The 23,859-nt window shown below is 38.2% G+C and overlaps 1 protein-coding gene across 1 annotated transcript; it reads right to left on the bottom strand.

Moving 5' to 3' along the window:
- Positions 1 to 4,480: 4,480 nt before the first annotated feature.
- Positions 4,481 to 15,622, bottom strand: LOC128366316 (somatostatin-like receptor F_48D10.1). Its single transcript, XM_053327001.1, has 5 exons — positions 15,041 to 15,622; positions 13,370 to 13,510; positions 12,884 to 13,160; positions 11,406 to 11,557; positions 4,481 to 4,780 (listed from the first exon to the last, which is right to left on the bottom strand). The coding sequence occupies exons 1-5, from the start codon at positions 15,620 to 15,622 to the stop codon at positions 4,481 to 4,483; spliced, it is 1,452 nt and encodes a 483-aa protein (XP_053182976.1).
- Between the last annotated feature and the right edge of the window lie 8,237 nt (positions 15,623 to 23,859).

Here is a 23,859-nt window from a genome sequence, read left to right on the forward strand (position 1 = left end):
AAGACCTGGGAAAGAGGAAACACACTCATGAATGCACTCACACACACACACACACACACACACACACACACACACACACACACACAAACGCACACACAGATAATGACATGGTCATATACGTTGATGTGATTTCTGCCCTCTCCTTCACCCAAAGACATAATTAATTAAGTTAAGAAGGTGATACAACATACCAGTCAACACAGTGCTAAAACGTGAGCAAGAACTCAAGTGAGATGGCTCACTTGTTAGTTTTTCCTAGTTCTTTTAACCATGTCCCATGGTCATGCCATGTGGAAAGGGGTCGGATACCTGATATTGATCTTTCTTTGGCCGTCCACTGACTCTTGGTCCATTACTTTTGACCCCTTCTCAGTCGATGCTGTGATCAGTCTCTGGTGTTCAGAATGATAATGGTGCATGTTGTGTTCACAACAACTCTGATGCCATACACCACTGCAGTGTTCCTCTCCGGGAGGAGTTTAGGGTGCACCAGCAGAGATCATATCATAACACTTATGAAAGCTCAATGCATGGAATAATAAATTGTGTCTGACATGTTTTTCCACAAAAGGATTTAAGTTATCATGTTCAATATCCTTCTCTGTCATTAAAAATCCAGAATCTATAAATATGCAAATAGGGGTGTGATGATACACTCAGCTCACAAGACGAGACGAGACACGATATTGGTTTCACGAGATCAAGACGAGACAAGAATTGAATGAATTCACAAAATGGAAATTGAATTGAAATGTTTTAACTAATCATCTTGTAATGAATCACTTTAGTTCTACTTTCTAAAAATATTATTATCATATGCAGTATGCAGCACTGTAAAAGGTTTCCCCATATAGATATTTTATAGATAGATCATTTTGGTATTTATGGAAATAACAACCATACATGCAAAAGTTAGATACAATCACAAATAGTAAATAGTAAATTATATAGAGTAGAAACAATTCTAATATAGCTATACAATTAAATTAAATAAAGAATCCAATTAGTAGAACAAGTAGAACAACATCTAAATGGTGTTATAATATGGTAGTGTGACTCATTTTACTTTTGGCATCATTAGGCTTCCATAGCTGCGCTAGATTCCTCCGCTCCTACCTCAGGCTCTCAGTGTAGAGACCTGAGGTTAACCTGCTCCTCTCCTCATCTCATACTTGTGACTGAGATCTTCTCAGCAGGTAGAAGCTGTAACAAGGTTAATGATCCACACGTGACATTATCAAAAGAAGACATAACGAGCGAATGAGCGATAGAAAACCGATCGTCTTCTTTTTTTTTTTTTTGGTGTGCCCCAAAGAAATATCGTCGCGTTTTCGTCTCACGAGATCTCGTCACACCCCTAATGCAAACATATTTAATTTCAGAAGTTTAACTGCTGGGCACAAGTTGTCTTACTTTTAAAGTCCATTCACAGTGTTTGTGTACTGGAGCCATCAAGTTTCCATATCACACTTGTGTAAATTGAATATTTGACTAGGATTAACTCCAAACTGTAATGTCACAACTCATATTTATGGATACAAAAACTTAAACTTTAATCTTTAATCTGAGCACAGAGAAACTTTCCCCCTTTCAGTCTGCCCTTGCCAAACTCGTACACATCATTCTGCACAGTGAAACTCAAACATCGACACAAAGTAACAAGAAGAAAAACATATTTTTGAGTTGTGTGAATAATTTGCAGTGTTGATTCCCTGCGATTTTCAAACACTGGCCAGATGTTCACACCCATCTCAGTGTCCCAGTGTTACTGTTGATTTAGTAGTGTCTGTGAAATGTAGTCAGACTCACTCTACTCTCAAGAGTAGAAAAATGTATGCAGTTAAATGAAAGACATTGTCTTGTTTATTGCAGACGTTCTCCTTGGTAAAAGTTGGCGCCTATATTACCAACAATGCAACTCGACTGCAGACAGTTCACTCGAGAGGGATCTAGCACCCTTCTTGCAGATCCTACACAACACACCCACTTTATTTGAATTGGCTGTATTGTGTGTAAATTGCTGTATACTGTAAATAACTGATAATAATAATAACAATTAACCCTCAAATAATAATTGATTTGATATGATTTGATGTTGTCACCCTAACGGCATGCTTCACGACATATACCACTGATCACTAACCCTCTTTAGGGATCTCTAACCAACCCCATCCTCAAGCCTAAACCTAAAAAGTGGGTGTGTCATATAGTAAAGTGGATGTGTTGTGTAGATAGTGCAGGTTTGTGTTGTAGGTGCAGCTGGATATACTTGGCTCAATCAAAGATTCAGGTGTGCTATTATTATGTAGCCACGACCCCATAACCTCAATTCTTGTCACATATTACAACATGTTGTAACACGTTGCAACATGTGAGTTCAAGACATCTGCTTACATCATATTCTATGTATATCACCTGTGAGAATGTGCATCTGAGTTTTCAGGTCTAATAGTGGATCAACCAGATGCTGGATGTGTAAAGCAGCACTTGTAATCAAACTACCAGCCTCTTGGTGATGTTGTCTGCCTCTCAGTCTGGTTATACTGTAGATGTAGGATGCTTGCATTTATATTTAGCAGTCTCTATCATTTAAATAGATTGTAGCAACAGCTTTTAGATGGCAGTGTATGTTTGTGTGATAACAGGCAGCAGAAACGTCTGGTTAATGATCACACCGTTTTATTTCGAAGCCAAACGAACATATGGCACCAAAACATTTCAACAACTATAAATAATCTGGTAAAATATACAACATAGTCTCTGTATTTGCATGTGAAATCCTTCATTATAAACAGCCATGATTTTTTTTCTTCTTGTAGGGACAGCCTCCATTATTCTTCCTGTTAACACTCCCACTTATTATATTCACCTGCTCAGCTTCCTTTGACTGCGTGCCAATTTCCCTTTTTTTTTATATTCACACAGATGAAAAGTGGTTGAAAAGTACAACCATCCATCCTCTAGATTTCTAAGACAGTTCTCACACTAATGTGCAGCACTTATCCCATCGATGTGAGTTTAATTGTATTCAAATTAGTTTCTATTGAATAACCCTGGCCATGTCTGCTTTTATAAAGAGATTGGGCTAATATAAAGAGCAGTAAATAGAGTTTATGTACAGTACAGTGAGCGATAATACAGCAACAATGTCTCCTATACAACATAAAAAACTGATTATTGTCTTTTTGTGTTTGGCCACATTGTGACCCTTTTTTTAAAAGTTTGTTAATAGTCCAATTAACTCATATTTAGGTCTGTTTCACCAATAAGAATTAAATGGTGATATAGTACAAAGCAGAAATATTGTTGCTATGGTTACCTGTCTTGGCTGATGAAGTACTGTATGTCTGAGGTGTTCTATTATACAATTTTAAAAGACGCCTACCAGGCAATCAGAAACATACATTTATGTAGTCACAGTACAATTGTCTCTATCCTGTCCCAAAAAATAAAACACAGGACCCTTTTGTGATACTAAAAAGTTTACATGCAGACATGACTTCAATATAAGCATTTCAAGGCCTAAGTCAATGGAGGCTGTGTGAGCTGAGGTATTCTGCTGCCTGTCTGATAAAAAAATAGCAGCCACTACACAGTAAACAAGGCGCTAAACAAAGCATTGTAAGACAACAACACTAGCAACAATATATTCTGCCATGAACCCTGGATTTACCAGTGCCACGGCTTCTGCAGAGAGAAAATGTTTACATACATATGTGCAAAACAGCCACAAATGCACATGCACGCATACATGATTGAAAACATCCACAAACACCCATGCACAGAGAGGTCATTGGTTTTGTGTTCAATGCTGGCTACATATTTGCAGAAAGATGCTGAGCAGGTAAAGAGGCACATTTCCTGTGGCTGATAAGCTGACAAACAAGCTATAATCTAACAGTATACGAAAGATTTATCACAGCAGACTCTGTCCACAAAGCTGTACAGATGTACATTATGAGTTATGAACTCCATTCATCATAATTTACCCATTCAAATAGGTAAAGTGAACGGAAGTGAGCAGCAGCTTGAAACGGAAACTTTTACTATATCCTTGATGACATTTTTGGTTCAGAAACATGAATACATTCTTACATGTTGTGTGACAGATAAACAAAAATTGAGAGAAGCAAGGTATAAATATTTGTGTCCATTTAGGAGCTATAATGATTGCTGCACTAACAGCTGAAAAGGCACTTATGTCAGATGGATGGATGGAGGGAGAAATGGAAAACAGCTGGATGATTCGTACAGTTACGGATATACATCAAGGCATGATATATATTCATACGGTTGTTTCACCGATATGAAGCATAAATAATGCAGTGCATTTAGAATGAGCACACACGTGTGAATGTTTGAGAAAACAGTCCAGGAAATTGAGATTTATATTGTAACCACAGAAATATATATATATTTCCCCCCATTTTGATCAGCTTATACCATCTGCTTCTGTCTCCTCATATCCTTTTTTTCCTCCTCAGCTCTCCTTACACACAGGAAGGGATTCTTCTATACATTTGTCCATGCTTCTTCCTAAAACCCCAGACAGTCCATACTGTTCATGTGGAGTTACAGAGGAAGACGAGGAAGGTGTCGTTAGGGCAGTAATGGTGGGAGGCTCAGCCGCGGTTACCATGTAGGCTGCTGTGGAAGTTAAAGTGGTGGTGGTGGTGTGGCCAAGTCCTGGGAAACTGGAGGGAGATTGACACGTAGTGATGCAGCGGTGCAGGTCTGCAGCTGTGTGAGAGGTATGTGAGCTTGTAGGATGAGGAGAGATCTTCAGAAGGGGAGAAAAGGATGTTGATGAAGGAAAGGAGGAGGACAGCATGGAAAAAGAGAGAGAATGAGGTCAGTTCATCTCTCGGTTACCTGCATGAGTCTGCAGTATGTTTTAAAGCAGAGATTTCCAGCCTACAGATTGGACTTCTAAACAATTGCTATGGAGCCATGAGGAAACAAAATGATTCAGCAAAACAGCTGAATAATAATTACTTTGCTGTGTTTTTCCACATCACTCTCCTTGTCACGCTCCCAAAACAATATACTGATTTTATGCAAGGCAGTCCATCATCACTACCTTACAACATTTAGCACCAACATGGAGTCTGTGTGTGGTCACTACCTGAGTGTTGCTGAGAAGTCTATCTAGATTATTTATTATTTATTGGTTGGGAGGATGAACAGAGAGATCGTGCCTGAAACAAACATTACATGATTTTGGAAAAGGCAGTATCTAACTGTTTAACTGTATCGTCCAGGATTTATACCATACTATTAAACCCCCCTTTGAATGGTCTACCACAAAATTGATAGTGGACAGCTCTGTGGCGCAAAAGTGTCTGGTTTAAAGCATGTGAGTGTTAATATTAATTTAATCTCTTTGCATTCCTGTCACATGAAGAGGAAGCGATATGATCTCTGTTCTGAGAATAACAGGGTGATCCACGCATCAATATTTGAGCACTTGGGCTCTAGCATATTCTTAAATGTGACTTATGGTGGAAGACGTAGTTTTGATATCCTTGAACCAGTTGAAGGAGCTTTAGGAGAGTCTCATCAGAGCCACTCTTTCAGTCTAATACACCTCACTGCTCTCATACAAGTTATCTAATTGGACACGATGAAGCCCCACACTGACTGAGTCAAAGCTTTTGCCCTCTCTGACAGCTCTTCTCTAAGACACACACACACACACAAGCAAACTATCTCATAATCTTTCACTTCCGTCTTCAGAATTTTTCCTAATCATCGCCTCCGCAGGGGCGGTAATTTACTATGCTTCTTCAATTAGTTGCACCTGCCTGCTGATTGAATTAAAGTGCTGGACGTTTTTTAAGTAGGAGAGTGCCAAACCTGACTCATCAGACTCATTGGTGATGCAAAGAACTGCAGTAACTGAGTGCATGTCTGCATATGTGAATCTGTTTTTTTTTTTCTGTCCTTAAAAAATCAGCAAATCAAAAATAATGAGTCGATGTTCAGTTCAGCTGCACTAAACATACATTTTTTATTATTACATCTTTTCATCATTCCTGCAAAAGTCCTTGTTACCTTCTCTGCTAAGACTTCATAATAACAATCAGTAGTAAGTCGTTCATAAGATAGAATGAACTAATCACAACAAAAATATCATACCTTTTTAAATGTTTAATTAATGCTGTTAACAAATATGTTGTAAGTCATCTGTAAATGATAAATATGAAATATTCATGAAGACATCATTATTGGTGATTAATTAATGATTTGTTGATATAGTATCACTTTCCCATGGTTTCAGTATTGGCCAGGTGCCCCGTAGGACACAAGTGGCACAAGTGGTGTTTGTGGGTCTGTGGGAGTGGGATAATGCGAACCTATATGCACACTGTGACCTGCCAGTATAGCTCCTCATATAAGTGAACATGGACTGGAGACTCCATGTGTCAGCTCTATACCATCCCCAACTACCTCCATCATCCTCATCGGTTATAAATAATGTGTAAATATATGACTAAATGATTTATAAATCACGTACAAATAGTCATGCATCCCTTTATAATGTGTAAACAATTCATCATGTGTAAATATCTAATACTATTACTTAACTACTTCACATTACTCTTCTAATCAAAATCCACTTTATTTATATAGCACTTTATACACAGCACAGTTGTGCCAAAGTGCTTCACAGTATACAGTGAAAAGGACAATAATAATAATAAGCAGCCAGAATGGGAGTAATATGCTCCCTCTTTTTTGACATTGTCAGAACTCTTGCTGCTGCATTTTGGACAAGTTGGAGACAAGATAAACAAGACTGAGTGATGCCAAGAGATAACGAATTGCATTAATCAAGGCGGGAGGATATGAAGGCATGGATGATTTTCTCCAGGTCAGAAATACAGACAGCTGTTCTGTGTGGCGATGCAGCATGCAGCTTAATTTTAATACCACTTTAATGAGTCTGTCAGTCGTCAATCATGGAAATAACTCCAACGCCTCTCGGATCTAACAGAGGGAGCCAATAGGCCAAGATGAGGAGAAATAATGTCAGTCAAATTCTGTGATCCAAATAAAATAACTTCAGTTTTATTGTTGTTAAGCTAGAGAAAGTTTCACAACCATCCAGGATTTTAAAACTGTTATTGAGGTTGTTGTAGTTATTATCATTAGAGCCCTAGAGTTATTAGCTCTAGGGGGAGGTAGATTGGTTAATCTTCTGCATTACAGTGAACAGTGTTGTTTTTTAATAATGTGACCTAGCAGAATCAAATTGATGGAGAAGAGGATTGGACCAAGTATGGAGCCTTGGGGGACACCACAGGACATGGGGGCTGAGGAAGAAGATGGTTGCTACTAGAGACACTAAAACATCTGTTGGATATATATGAAGATAAACTAGTTTAATGCAGAACCAGACACCCTGTGTTAAACCTGTGAATTAGAAAAGAATGATCTCCAGTGTCAAAGGCTGCAGTTACGTCTAAAAGCAAAAGAAAAAGCAGTTACCTGAGTCAGCAGCTAGATGGAGGTCATTTGTTATTCTCAGTAATGCAGACTCAGTACTATGAAGAGTTCTGAAACTAGATTGGAATTGTTCAGAAATGCAGTTTGGTTAGAAGTTGGTTAAAAACTATTTCTCAAGGATTTTAGAAAGAAAGGGGAGTTAGGAGATTAGTGTTCGTACCTCTTACACAGGTTTATGCATGTACATACAGTAAGGCTTTTATAAACCTTTGCATCCCCCTAATCTAAACTGTATAGAAGTCAGTCGAGTAAAGCATACGTGAAAAACAGGAAAATGAGTTAAACCAACTTTATTAGTCAACATATTAATTATATCAGACTATTATTTAAATTGAGTAAAACTTAATAGTCAATTTTAAACATTTTTACCAACTCTTCTTTATTAGATATAATGCAGTTCAAATTATAGCCAACATCATAATTTTAACATTAAATTGTTTTTCTTGCAGTTTATATTTAAACATCGTTTAAATTTTCACAGGGAAGCCAGCAGGGAATATAAATCAAAGCAGAGGTCAACAATGTCTGACAGTCAGATGAACTAACCTGATGCTCCCTCCACAAAAATTACAGTTTTACTCTGCAACTGGTTTAGTTGCCAGTAATCAGCTTCCAAAATAACAATTTTAAAATGATGTTAAATATATCATTTCAATATATATATATATATATATATATATATATATATATATATATATATATATATATATATATATATATATCACTTGTCCATTAAACAAGCTTTGAAAAGCTGCACACTGTTTGATTACATGACTCAGGATAATGTACTTGTAGGCTGCTTTTAGCCTCAATGGTCTGAGTATCATAGAGTCTTTGAAAGAATTAAGAAGTTTCAAAAGTGGAAGAATATTCAGGATGTGAAGAATGCAGCATTCACCAACAACATCTTCAGGACCAACCAGCACTGAGATTCCCTCGATGATGATACATATGACTCTGCTGTTCCTTCTAAAACACACCAATACATCACAGTTGTTAGATCAATAAAATGTCACAATTTTTGAAAAAAGAATAAAATGAAATATATAGTTTATATAGTATATAGTAAGAGACAAGTGAAGCTTAATTTCTTTGGTCTTGCTGGAACAAAACATATAAAGCTGTATTTGTAAAAACAAACAACAAACAAAATCCAGAGCAAGCTTATTTAGGCATTTTTACTCAATTTCTGAAAAAAAAAGTCTTAAACACACACATGTTGTCAGCTACCAGATTTCAGGCTAAGATTCTCAGTGTATGGCTATCCAAGGAGGGCTGAATCAAGGGCAACTAGACTTGGTTGTAGATACCTGAGGACATTTCATCCAGTCTTCTTCTCTTAAATAGACTACAATTACACCTTTAAGACAAAGGGACACTCCAAGAAACTCCAAGAAAAGCTTATTGAAAAGTATAAGTAAAAAAAAAATCTATTTTATATTATATATTTTTTAATTAATTGACATTACTTTGTAGAAACCTGTTTTCACTTTGACATTAAGGAGGGTTTCTTTTGTAAATTCTTTTTTTAAGCCAAATTATGTTGACCATGATTCAATTTATGAAAGGGGAAAACATCCAAGGGGGTGAATACTTTTTATAGACACTATAAATGCCTCTGTTTACTCGTCCTATTTCACATGATAGAATGCAATGATTTGAAGCAGTATTTCATTCAAATTATTTTTTTAATTATACAAAAAATGTTAAAAGCTCTAAACAATAGTTATTAGAGTGCCTGATGTGTCCAAATGTGAATGGTTAAGTCTTGTGGATCCTAGATGCCGTCCCTCAACAGAGGAGGAGGTCCACAACACCACTTAATCCCAACCTATAATGGTATCCTGTCATCCTTTCCCCTGGGACTCACCGCCAGTCAATTAGAACTGAAGAAGCCCCTGGGATGAGAGGCGAAACTTGTTAAGTATCTACAACCAAGTATGGCTGCCTTTGATTCAACCATCCTTAGATATTTCACATTTGCTTCACCTGTTGGTGTAAGCTACCAAAACTGACTCTCCTTTATTTTATTAAGCTAACTTAATGGGGTGCTACCACATTGAGAAATATGCTACTGTTGCTAACATGCTAACTCACTAAACATGATTAACATCTCAACTTTTACAAACTGTAATTGTATTAAAAATACACATTTAACTGCTGTAGATTGCAACCTGTCACCATTCAGATGGTAAAATTTTGCATTAACCACATCACAGACATATCTGTTATCGACAACAACGCGCTGTCTAATTGCAACTAGTGCTGCACTTTCACTTATCTTCTGCAAATCGTGATGAATCCTATGACAGGTTGTATAACTCTTTATTAACCAAAGTTATGTGTATCCATGTTATGTTACCTCCATGCAAAAAGTTAAAACTTGAGTTTAAACACTTAATAAGAGCCTACTTACGTGTCTTTAGTAGAATGTCAAAAGTGGGGTCAAGGGACCTCCAGGCATCCTTGAGGGGGTTCCAGGGGGTCCCCAGCAAAAAGGCAAATCATTTATTTTCAGTATAACTACTGCAGTGCCCTTCAAAATGTGCCTGTTGGGAACAGACCAATTGCTTGCCCTCTGGCCACTACTTCAACTCATAGAAAAGAAAAATGAATACAGTTGAAGTGAGGTGTGAGTATACACCAACAGCAATGACGGATACTAAAATTCTGTTATACACGGATGATATAAACAAACAAAAGCACTCTAATAGTAAAATGTCTTTTCTCATTTGACGTAAAGTAAGGGCTGCATTTAAAAATAAATTAATGTCATCCTAAAATAAACTATATTGATCATATTGAGCTCTGAGATCATTCCTATTTTCTGTGCCTTCAGTTTGGATATGAGTGGGCATGTTTGCTCCAAAGGTTTGTGCTTTACAATCACTACAGTGTCAGAGCAGATGATACAAACTGGTTTTGAACTGCCAGTGGGAGTATTTGCTTCCTTACACGTGCTTGACTACAGTCATTGTGTTAATGAGCGCTTCCAAAATGTACTTGAACGATTGATTAAAAGCTATCTACTTTTCTCTCTATTGCACTATTCTATGACCCTTGCACAGAGCAAAGCAGATCACTGATCACTGGTGTATTCGAAGTTTATAAATATTAAATGTATCATGTGTCCAAATTTGACCAAATTTGACATGACACTCCCTGTTTCCACAGCACAGCACCTGCCGAGTGTGGAGTTGATCAACATACAAACATACATATAGACAGCCAGAGATTCCTTGCTTTATAAAGATATTCCATCCATAAATAACATGATGACAGAATGTGTAACTATTATTAGTCAGGGGTTTCATACACTTTCTGTAATAAAACAAGAATCTTATCAGATGGGGCTCTGTGGGCCAGTTTGTGTCACTTTAGGGGTCATTGACATGAAAAAGTTTGATCATCACTGCCATACACAACCGACCTCAACAAAGAATCAGCACAGCCTGCACAAGTTCAATCTGGTTCTGTGGAGTAGGGCTGGTCATCAGGAACATGTGATAAGTGCAAGTTGAGTAATTTAACTTAGACTACTACAAAGTTTTCTAAACCTCAATTTTGTAGCACCTGTTACAAAGAAAATGTAAATGCATACAATAAACTTTTTCTATTCAAGGGCAAAGCTTTTTGTAGACTATTAAATTGGAAAACAATCTAGAGGCAAAAGATGTTCATAAAATATAATAACATCATTTCTGATAGTTGCTTTGAATATTAATTAATAATTAATATATTAATGTTTTGTTCATGATTAGTTCATCATTAACTAATGTCTTATATCACTTACTACTAATCATTATTGTGACATTACACATTATTTTACACATTATTTTACTGGAGAACACAACAAAACTTGTTGCCTACACAGGACAATAACACACACACCCTACCTGGAGTATCTGGCTGCTCTGGGGATCGTGATAGACCTGGTTATGAGTGGAGAGCAGGATGCAGTCATTCGCCGTGGACTTCTCAGTGCGCTGAGCACTTGGGTCACCGTCATCTACACCGTTGGCTTTGCATTTCATCCTCACACAGAGCCCTTGTAGAGCCACAGCAATTATCTGAAAAGGCTGTAGAAGAGCCACTCTGTTGAAGGTCGATTGACCATATGCACTTGAAAGATAACAATATTTGACAACCACACTAAAAAAAGAAGAGAGGTCATTACTGCTATACAGAAATTCACACATTGAGTTGGTTGCGATCTGAAACCTTGCCACTAGATGGCACTAAATACCACAAACTGGTCCTTTAAATCCTTGATGTATAGACATTTATGTTTTGTTAGACTCTTTTATATTATTCTTATAACTTAGTCTTTGAGTCTCACCTGCAAATGTGTAACACAGTGCTGGCTGTGCCAGAGCATTAAGGGGCGTTGACACCAAACGCGATGAACACGATTTTGTCGCACAACAAACGAGAATCTGCTTATCGCGCCACCCGGCATAAATTTGCACCTAATCGCGTCTTTGCATTGACTTTACATGTCATCTCGACATGCGACATCGCGTTTGGTGTGAACACCCCTTTAGTGTAGATGCTACCACTGGATGCCACCAAAATGCAAACTTTTTAAATCCTACATATGATGTCTTTAGATTCACCTAAAATAACAAGTTTGAGTGAGGCCAGAAAGAGAAACACAACTGCACATTTGCAGGAGGCCATACACACATCTTGGCATCCATTATCCACTTCTCATGGTTAGCAAATTGGTTAGCAAATACTTGCTTAATTACACTTCAAGTAGACACAGATAACGTTTAATATTTATTTTGACTCATGTTTCTGACCACTCAATGAATGTAAGTCCAATATTCACCCTCCTTTTGGTCTCCACCAACTCTTAACTTGGAAAAACTTTAAACCTTTCATGCTCGACCATGTTCACCAGCCAGTCCCTAGCTCTATGTCTGCCTGCTTTTTGGTGCTTGGCAGGTAGTGTACAGTGTCTTTATCACAGCTGACTGAGACCACAGAGCTGTGTGATTTTTTTCTGTGGGTTTTACACAGTGAGGACTGCTTTTACATTACATGGAGTCATTTGGTTAATTGATCATAATGATCAAAATATTAATGGGGTAGCTATGTTTAGCTATTATTTTGCAAGGGCAATGGTTGCCTTGCCGCAATATCATGTTCAGATGTGTTGGTGACCAAAAGATTGGTCATACCCTGCACAAAAACGGCACAATCTGTGACATGAATCAGGAGCTCAAAAAGATTTTGTTTAAAGATTTACAGTTTTAAGAGGTCTGAAAAAATAAATGTAATAAAACAAGGAAATCAATGTAAAGAAAGGAAAATCTGTAAAGCACCATTTCCTCAGATATTTAAAGTTTCATTAAAAACTGTGAATAACCTACTTTTCTGAAGCTCTGTTTGAAGTTGTCTGACAGGAAGCCATAGAGCACCGGGTTGGCACAAGAGTTGGCATACGACAGGATGACAGCAAAGAAATAGATTCCAGCGGTTACACTGGACTCTGGAATGATGACCACCAGGTTGACGATGTTGATGATGAAGAATGGCAGCCAGCAGAGCACGAACACCACCACAATCACCACCACCATGCGTGTCACCTTGCGCTCTGAACGTCGTCGCTTAGTGAAGCCCGCCCGCACCCCCGAGGATTTCACCTGCAGGAAAAAAAACAGAGACAGTTTCATCAAGATGATGGTGATGAATATAAGAGTGATGATGATTATAATGAAAATGAGGGGGAGGGATAAGGGTGATAGTGGAAATCATCATTACAGTGATGCTGATTACAGTTCTAAATTATATGTGAGGTTTTTAAATCACCCTCCCTACACACACACACACACACACACACACACATACACACCTTGATGACGATAAGAAGGTAGCAGAGGCAGATGATGAGCAGGGGCCCAAAGAAGCCTACTGTGGCAGTGTAGAGAATGAAGGCTGTTGACCACACATCCCGCGGCTCTGGCCAGATCATGTTGCAGGAGTTAAACGTGTCCTAAAGGGAAATTTTAAAAAACATGAGTAAAATGTAAATATTAAAGACTACGGCACATTTAAAATTCAGTCATTATCTACTCTTACAAAGTGCTTAAATTATGCAGCCAGGGGGGTTTGGAAAAATGTGAATTTCATTATCTGCTTTTTGGGAGTTTTAAAGAACATTTTGCTTTGAGGAAGAGCTCTCCAGGTATTAATGTGTTTAGTTTGTCTGTGTCCTATCAGGAAATAAATGTCTATCCAAAAGGTGACTCTTTACCACACAGGGCCTTTTTGTCCTGTCAACTCATTGTTATCAAACCCGTGGCCTTCAGCAAGAACAGCGGTGGCCAGTATCATAGCAACTTTGTCAGAAGTTATATTTCTCTCCCACCGTTCTACTATTGAAAAGCTTCTTTGTTCTCTTGGTATTACAGTAGTTCCTGTAATGCTTTTCTTTTCATGAAACATACAATAATTCCTTTTGTGTCTGAACAGTATGTTTTACATCAGCACAGATGTTTAGCATTTCAATGACAACTCTCGCATTCTTTTTTAATCACAGCTTACCATTTTAAGAAGTCCAAAAGATACCAAAGTGTTCTTTCCACATTAAATAACTCTTCAATTTGCTTTATTGATTCATTTTGGTCCCTAGGGGGCCGCGCAACAAGCTGTAAACACAATCGACACATCCAGCAGATACAACACAGCAAAACATTAGCATTCATTTGGAGCTACATTTCTGGCTATGCAATAAGAGACTAATATTCACCCTCTGTTTTGTTCTCCACCAACTCCTGAGATAAATAAATGTCTCTTTAGCTTCTAAATGTTCCACTATGTTCACCAACTAGTCACTAACATTTGATTTTTGTTGTTTAAGCTGTTTGTTGAGTTATTTGCTGAAAGCAGCTGCCTGCTGCTGCTGCTGGAAACTAGGATTTTGAGTGCGGTGAGTGAACAAAAACAGTAAAGTTGCATGCTGGCACAGAACCGCAGAGTTGAATGATTCTCACCACAAGAAAAAAACACTTTCACAACACATCCATTTCATCTATTGGATAAAAAATCAAAGCAGCTTGATATTTGGATCTAAGTGTTAAAATATTTCGGACACATTCTGGTCAGGTTGACTGCTTGTCAGCTTTGTATTCTGGTACTATGTTTTTCCCAAGCAGGCAAAGAAAGAAACTATATAATATGTTCACTGTGATAGATCAAACTCAATCACTTTGTATACAAAGTTTAAAGTTTTTAATTGTTATATTATCTCATATATTTATTGTTCTCTTTTATGTGTGTTAATTTTGCTGCCTATCTTAAAATGATAGAACCTAACACTACAGACTTTCTGCTATGGCTCATTATAAGAAATGTTTAATCAGCATCGGTACTTCTAGATGAAACTGCAGAGAACAGCTGTGTGTTTTGTGGTCTAGAAGTTATGACTGACTCGGGGTTGAGTAGGCAATAATTGAATTTTTTAACAGGAATCAGCTGCTGGAGCTCATTTACACTTGGAAGAGAAACACCCAGATGCTTATACCTGGACATCAGAGAAGATTACGACAGGCAGGACCATCACAAAGGACAAGGCCCACACGGCTGCGCTCACCACCGTGGCCACGCGCGGATGTCGCCACTTGGTGCTTCGGATTGGGTGAACCACAGCCAGGTAACGATCGATGGACATGACCGTCAGGCAGAAAATAGACGTGAACTGGTTCATAGAGTCTGCCGTCATGACCGCACGACACAGGAAGGAGCCAAACGGCCAATAGGAGAGCACATTCTGCGTGGTGAGGAATGGGAGCCCGAGGATGTAGAGCTCATCAGCCACAGCCAGGTTCAAGATGTAGATGTTGGTGACAGTCTTCACTTTGGCGTAGCGCAGCACCACATAGATGGCCAAAGTGTTGCCGATCAGGCCCACTACGAACACAGTGAAGGAGATGACCGCAGTCACCAGAGTGCTGCCGCCCTCAAACGGGGCACTGTAAGTGGTCATGTTGGAGGAGGTGTTGGAGAGGGGCGGGTAAGAAAAGAAGAAGGGTGAGGGCGTGGCTGCAGAGGAGAAGTTGAAGTCTGATGACAGAGGAATCCAGTGGCTCTGGTCTAGAGGTTCCATTGCAGCTGTCAGAGCAGAGGAGGAAAGATGGCACCACACAGTCCAGATGTAGAATCGTTTCCTCTTTGTTTTCACCTGATTCAGAGGAAAGTCCTCACTTCCATCCTGTTACCCTTCGCGTTAACTTTGGACAGAAACAGAAAGAGGAAAGTCAACCGGCACCACACTTAACGTATCAGTAGAAGAAGAAAAAAGATACTTATAAGACTTTCAGTACAGTTTGTCATCACTGTAGGCGTGTGTTTGTGCGCGTGTATGTGAGATGGAGAAAGGGTGAGCGCTCCGAGCACAGCAGAACACGATGAGTTCACCCACCTGTACTCTTTTATTGGAAAAGCCTTGTGCGTATCTTCTTTCTCACAGTGCTTTTTTGTAAGCCAACTCCATAAAAAAGGTTTGTGCCCATTTATCCTATATTCTAACTACTGAAAACATCACATAAAATGATTTTTTTCACAAAGATCCCCATCCGTAATTACGCGCTACAACCTGCCGAGCTACGAATGGTGATGTATCGTTGCTGTCACCTCTCCTCCTGTCTCTCTCTATCTATCTATCTATCTATCTATCTATCTATCTCCATCTCTATCTCTCTCTTGGTCTGTCTGTCTGTCTGTCTCTCTCTCTCTCTCTCTCTCTCTCTCTCTCTCTCTCTGTGTGTGTGTGTTGCGTTTTTATTATCTGATTGGGACTGCAAACAAAAACAATTCATCCGGTATGTCGTGAATCAAGCAAGAATATCACTGGTAACAATACCGCGGCTTTTACGCACGCCAGATCTTCTTGACTACAAGCTCTGTGTTATGAATGTAGACTATAATGTAAAGTTATCCCTGTGCTGGAGGTGTCTGAAATCTACACGTAGTAACTTAATGCACCCCTAAAGCAAAGCGATATTTATTTGATTATTTTTTTTAAAACGCACACTTTTGGGTTATTCAGAAATCGAAATAAGAACAGGCTTACTTTGGCGAGCAGTAAGTCCAAGTCTCTGTGTCATCGAATAATGGATTGAAATGAGTAGATCTCCCAAACCAAATAAGAATTGGTCAATTCAGTCTTCTAATAGTCCAATAATTCTGCTAAATCGATGGATAGCTAGTGTCCGAGCTCCCAATCGTTCGCTGTCCGTGGTGCTGAGCAGAATGTTTCGACAGGAGCTCCACCGCTGTTCCTTCAACTTTCTACCCACACAGCTCTACTGTTTCTTTGATATGATTTGTTAAGAGAGAGAGAGAAAGAGGGGGCAAGGGAGAAAGTGTGTGAGAGAGACGGAGAGAGAGAAAGAGGGGGTGAGGGTGAGGGTGAATAAATATTACTCCAGGAAAACACAGCAACCGCAGAGGAATCTGGATGTTCAGTCTGGTCATGTGTGAGTTCAGTGAAAGAGAAAATATTTGCTACATTTTGAGTTTCGTCTGTCAACGTTTCACTAAGACATCGGGATCTCGGTGCACCTTTTCTGTTTCAGCGCCAGTGGTGGGATGTAATAAACACGAACTCAAATGTTCTATTTCAATACAGTTTTAAAAACATGTACTTAACCTGAAATAAAATACAGTGGTATAGATATAGTACATAGTATAAAACAAAATAGAAATACAATTTTATTTTATACTTCTACTCCACTAAACTAGTAAAGACTATAGACTTAAAACGCTGCTCAGTGTTACAGTCATGTGTCAGTATAATCCAGTAATATAAATTATATGACAATATAACACTTTGAAGGGGTCACTCTAGCTAATGACCACAGCTACTTGCTCTTTTGATACTTTCATTTTGATTGATGATACTTAAATATATATTTACTTGTACTGTAATAGAGTATTTTTATGTTGTAGTATTACTACTTTTACTTGAGTGTCATTACTTTTTCCACCACTGATCAGCATGTATGGTCCCCTGTAAAAAAAACAGGCTCACACTGCAGCCCAGGCTTTTTTCAGTAAGTGGTTATTTAGTTACTCACAATTATAGTATTTTAGTATAATTTTTGCAGCAATTAAGAAATTGAATAGTGATTTTAGTTAAGAACTATAACTTAATTGTGCCATTTAGCTGCTGAAAAAAATGAGTGGTGGAAATTTTTTGAATGGTGATTTTGTTGATCCACAGGACTGTAAAAGGGCCAAATGCCGGATCAAAGTGAAAGGCATGCACCTGTCTTAACAGCCTGTTTGACATGGAACATCTGCCAGATGTAAACTGAACCACATTATGCTGAATTGAATCCTGATGAAGATGAATGCACAACAGACTGACAAAAAAAGAAACCTGACAACTCATGTTTTATGTATGTTTTTTTGCTGGCATGAAGCATCTTTTCCTCTCACAAAGATGACATCAGCTCCACAGGCTGTCCAGGGTTGATAGGGGAGTGTATGTCTTCTGCAGACACTTCTGAATTATCATGCACCACTCGCCAAAGTCTGTGACGACTTCAAAATCACAGTATCACAGTAGTCTGTCAGATGTGGGCAAAAACACACAGATACACACAAGGAAAGATGCTTGAGGACGGACCACAAGGTAAACTTAAGTATTCCACAGGAAGCTTCGGGTGCATGATTGTGAGAAACAAAGACATACAGGCAACAATATTGCAGAAATCTACTCGGTTTCGCATTTTCAAAGGAGCTATATGCTCAACATCCACCCTGATGCACCTGGAAGCTGAGGTGTATATAAATATACACAGTAGTGTATGTAAGCATCTAAGAACACAATATTAATAATGCAAACTAATCAGACCGTATCTGACTGTATTGCCTTGAACTCCAGTTTATGAACTCACAAAATACTGCACATAAAGATCAATAACGATTATGCGGGGGATGCTGCAGTGAAGCATTGCAAAGACATAAACACACACACACTTACAGAATCAGTCAGAGCGAAATTTCCTTTGGATGTCTTGTTTTATTTTATGTTTTTGTGTTGTTGTTGTGGGTTTTTCAAATGAAGCATATTTTCTGGAGCAGTCAGTCAGGAAAACATGGTTTGAAAATTCACTAATGAATATGGTTATATGCAGATGAATGATTTAGTTAAGAATTCTAAATCACTTTAGCTCATTGACAGTCAGTTTTAATTAGATATAGTTACTATTTACTACTCTCAAAAGCAATTGAAGTACTTTACAAAGTACTATATATAAAAGTAATTGGTTTCTAGTGAAAGTAACTTTTGCATTACTTTTAAATGTCAGATATATTTTGATAAGGCTATTTATTGACAGGCCTTTACTTCAAGCATCAGTACACAAGTCAGTTTTAATACTCTTTTGACAGTGTTAAATAAGATAACAACTGTCTTAGATATTTAACAGTCATTTCTTATCACAATATGCCTATCGAAACAAAAGTGATAAAACCTATTTATAAAAATATAAACACACTGAGGTTTATCCTTTATGACTGAACATTCAAATGAACTGAATGGCTCTTTGGTCAGAGGAGATAGTACAGTCGTCTTCTGTAAGTGGCTTTGTAGAAACATATTGTTTTACTGGGTGCTTCAGAAGAAAATCATTACTATTCTTTGATGTGGGTAAAGTTCTCACACCTGCACATACACTACTCAATTGTAGTGAAAACCCCTGAGTGCCATGCTTTTATTGGATGGATTGAGGATGGATGATCAACCAGATACATTTCTTTGATAGAAATGTCAACAGAGAGCTTTTATGAAGAGAGAGATAGCCTCAAGTAATTGTCAAGAACTCATTTCACATCTGCCTTTCTGAAAGACCGCAGTGGAAGCTGATGATACATCATACTGTATATACAATACCAGTCAAGTTTGGACACACTGTTTGGACAAAATCATTTGTGTGTGTGTGTGTGTGTGTGTGTGTGTGTGTGTGTGTGTGTGTGTGTGTGTGTGTGTGTGTGTGTGCAGGCAGCAGAGTGATAAGTACCCTCCCATAAGATTGAGAAAAATCAATGAGAAGAAAAAGTACAATGTTAATGAAGAGCCTACTGTAAACACTGGTAAATGACTGTATCTGACACAACAGTAATTATTGGAATATGAGATAAGGATTGCATATGTATTTTATTCCAGCACATTTAAAAAAAAAACTTACAATACAGGTAATCACATGGACGAATGAACTCCCCTGAATATGTTCACGGCTGAGATGAAACATGATAATAAAATTGCTTCAGCTGTGGAAAAAAAATCTATAAGAGAGATGTTATCAAATGGGAACAGAGAAGCGCTACAAGTTTCTGTGTGTGTGGTGGTGGCGGCGGGGGGTGGGGGGGTAATCTATACTTGTGAGGGCTGACTATGTACAGCTTATTCTTTTGAGAACACAGTAGTTTGCGGCTGTTGATCTTGGCGAAAAAGCTGACTCTAATGTAAGCAGTCAAGATTAGAATCAAGGTAAGTATAATGTTGTGGCAGGCAATACTAAATAGTTTGTAACCTCATCCACTGACTGGACATTTAAAGGTGCTCTGTGGTTTCTCCTGTAAACAACAAAAAACTTAAATTTACATTCAGTGTCCCATTTGGTTCATTTTCTCCCTCATTAAACATCTGTAAAGCAGTTTTTGAATATTTAAAATGATGGATGGATGTTTGCCTTCTAATAGTCTTCTTCTTGTTCACTATCTTTGTTGCCACATTTATTAGAGAGATAGAGGAAGTCTGCGGAGAGAGAGGGGAATGACATGCTGGCTGTAGTCAAACCATATCTTAAAACTACTGAACTATCAAAACACCCTAGTTAAATATGTTCTGATGATGTGTATAAATGTAGATGTAGCAAGGGGTGACGTAACCCAATGGTTTGAATGGTGTTACCTTTCAAACTCTGAAAACTCCAACTGGAGTCTAACTCAGTGCCGGTCCCAGGGTCAGGGACAGCAACAGATGCCTGCAGGACAGACAGCATACTGTAAGTCTTCAAATATTATTAACAGAGCAATCATTTCCAAAATGAGACCAGCCCACTGATTGACTTACTATTTCTACCGGGACATTTTTTGAATGGAAGTATATTGAAGCCAGAGATTTTTCTAGTAGCCGATGGTGGCATTGCACTTTAATGTACCTTTGCACTGGCTTCAACCCCAAGCAGTGGTACTTTCCTATTGATTTTGACCCTTAAGTCATGCTACACTCTTTCCTGACAAAGATGAAGGTTATAGATAGATTGTGGTATTATAGTCAGTTGTTTGAATACAAGAAACTCCACAACAAAGAGCTGCTTAGGATGTTGATTTTTTTTTTTAATGACGCTAAATGAAATATATAAAGAATCTGAACTTGTGGATATTGATTTTTCCAGAGTAAATGTTAATCCTTTATCCCACATTTATCATATAGATAAATTGCCCTTAAGACTTCTGAGTATGTTGAAGGTTTGTTATGCTTCCTTGCCACATTCATGGTTATCACAGCATTCTTACGTACCACTTGAAGTAAGCTAAAGTGCTTTGACCTTGTCCTTGACATGACTATTATGTGTTGAAATCAAGTTCAAATGGGATCAGCTTGTCCAGCAGGATACTGAAGGACACAGGCCATGTTCTTTAGCACATTTTTCCTGGATGTCTTTCTGCATGAGGCTTGAATGAATGAATGAATGAATCAATCAATTTTGGTTAAGATCTATAGAAATATAAGTGTGTATATCTTCATTCTTACAAATAGTCTTCTTGCATGCATGTAAACAGTAAAAAACTGAAACAGCAAGAAAAACTTATTTTAATAAAAAATAATGAAAGAAATCTTTTCTATGCATTATGACTGATTCTCACCATGTCAGTGCGTTTGTGGATAATATTATCACTGCTTGCTGTGTGAGTCTCTAATGTTCAAAAAGAGTTGGATTGATTTGTTTACCTTTTTGTTGTCTTTTTCTGCTTCCTCTGCACAAAGTCTGAGTCGTCGGTAGTAAGCTGCAAGAAGAGTCCCCAAAGGATGCTGCTACTGTTCTGCTGCTTTCCAAGGGGATGAATTTAAATCCCTTTTTAAAGATGCAGGGTTCAGCAGCGTGAGTTTGAACGGCTTTAAATGACCACTCACCAATACTAAATAAGATTTTTACTGCGACCTGGAAATGTAGCTTTCCAGGAATCAAACAGAAACGCTGGAATAGGTTGATGAGTTAAATCCTCGACTCATATTTGGAATATTTCTAAAGAATCCTAAAGAACCTGGGATAATCTTTCCACAGGGGAGGACCAAAATGCTTACGTCATTTTTTCCTACATCACATCTTACACATATGTGAGTGCCAATGCATGAATAAGGACTGCCTCTTTATGCATGATGTAATGTAATTGTACTTTTACATTATTTCATAAAAGGCTGAGATGTGGCAATCTATAAATGCTTTTAAAATGCTTTTTTAATATGCTTTTTTCTTCACACTTCATCTCACACTAAGTCCTACCTGTTACTCTGTCATACACACACACACACGGAACAGTGGAGTAGCAGCAGACAAAGCAGATACGTCAGGATGCTTATTCGCTTCCGTGATCATAACATAATTTCCAGTGCTTAGTAGCCTCCCATGCTGCCTTCCCCATGTATTCCTTGTCTGCAGGGAGTATGGTTGCAGGGAGAGGAGGACCCCCCTCTCACTAACTCACCCCCAATGTCACGCACACACACACACACACACACACAAACACACAAACACAAACAGTCTTTACTTAATAACTATAGAGTGTCAGGTGGGTAAAGAGGGAAGAGTCTATGCCCATCTCCACAACAATCCCCTGGAGTGAAGTTATCACACAGCCCGAGGGTTGACCTTACCAGCCTGTCAGAGGACATTATTGTCCTGTGGGCAGTGTGTGTGTGTGTGAGAGAGAGAGAGAGAGAGAGAGAGAGGCAGAAGGGGGCAGGAAAACATGGTTAACAAAACATGGAGAATGCTAACATTAGAGGAATTATCATACTACATGTAGAGGTTGAGTAGCTGAATATGATCCTGCTAAAATTAGAAACATATAAGTGTTTATATTAATTAAATATAGGGAACCATAGGTTATTTTTGGCAAGTGCCCATGATTATGCCTGGGGCAGTTTAGGAGGGAGCAAGAACCAGAGTGAGTTCAGTTACAGTAATCCACAAAGAATATGGAAGGCAATGTAAGAATTGGGCCCCAGCATGTCATGTAAAAACATAATAGAAATTGTAATTCTGTGTATAGAAATAAAAGGAAGTGTAAAGTATGTACCATATTCTGCACTATACATGCTACCAGAAGTGGCAACCTTTCAAGAAACATTGAACCCTTGAAGCTTTTACATTTTTACTGTTACAGTCCAATCCAAATCTCTTTAACAGTACAACTTGTTTCTCACAAACAGAATATAGCTAATAAAGGTAAACAATACCCTAAACTCTCCAATCAGGACGAATGTTGGTGCACCTCAATGTTAGGATTAGCTCACCTGTGTTTTTTACATTGTACATTAAAGATTAACCACCAGTGTGCCCAACTACTTTCATTTAATATACTCTGATTATTCTACTTTATCATCTCTGCTGACGGACATGACCCCAGACTGTACCAATGTAATGTTGACTGGATAATTGAATGGTGTGACAAAAATGCTTCTCAATACTAATAAGACAAAGGAAATTCTTTTTGGCCTTCCTCCTGATTGTCATCTGCCTCCAATGACAATCCACAATGTCTCCTCACACAGATACCTTTGTGAGAAGATACAGCAGCGCATTTACTTTCTTTGTAGACTCACATCTTTTGGAGCCAGTCGCCAAATTAAACTTCTGTTCTTTTTAAATCAGTTATTCTGTACTGCTGAGTCATACCTGGTTCAGGAGCCAATCAGTGAAACTTAAAACTGAACTATATAATCAAATCCAAAATTGTGCGTAGATTATTGGCCTTGCTTTCAAGTAGCTCACAACAAGATTCACCAGCAATATCTCCTCTGACTCTCTCTGCATGTTTTAAAGGAGAGTGCCAACTTCTGTCCTCTACTAGGCAATTTATAGTCCCTCAATTTAAATGCAAAATGCTGAGGAAATCTTTTACACATTGGTCCTGATGTGTATCCCATCTATCTATAACCTTGCTTGTTTAATTCAACGAACACTGCATATTTCTTGAAGCCACTCTTTTTCTCTCACAGTGAAAAATATGCAGTTTTTTTATTCACAATGTCTATCATGAGTATTTAACTGTCATCGGGTGAATTTAATAGATAGATAGATAGATAGATAGATAGATAGATAGATA

The sequence above is a fragment of the Scomber japonicus genome, chromosome 2 (assembly GCF_027409825.1).
Source record: "Scomber japonicus isolate fScoJap1 chromosome 2, fScoJap1.pri, whole genome shotgun sequence".
NCBI lineage: Eukaryota > Metazoa > Chordata > Actinopteri > Scombriformes > Scombridae > Scomber > Scomber japonicus.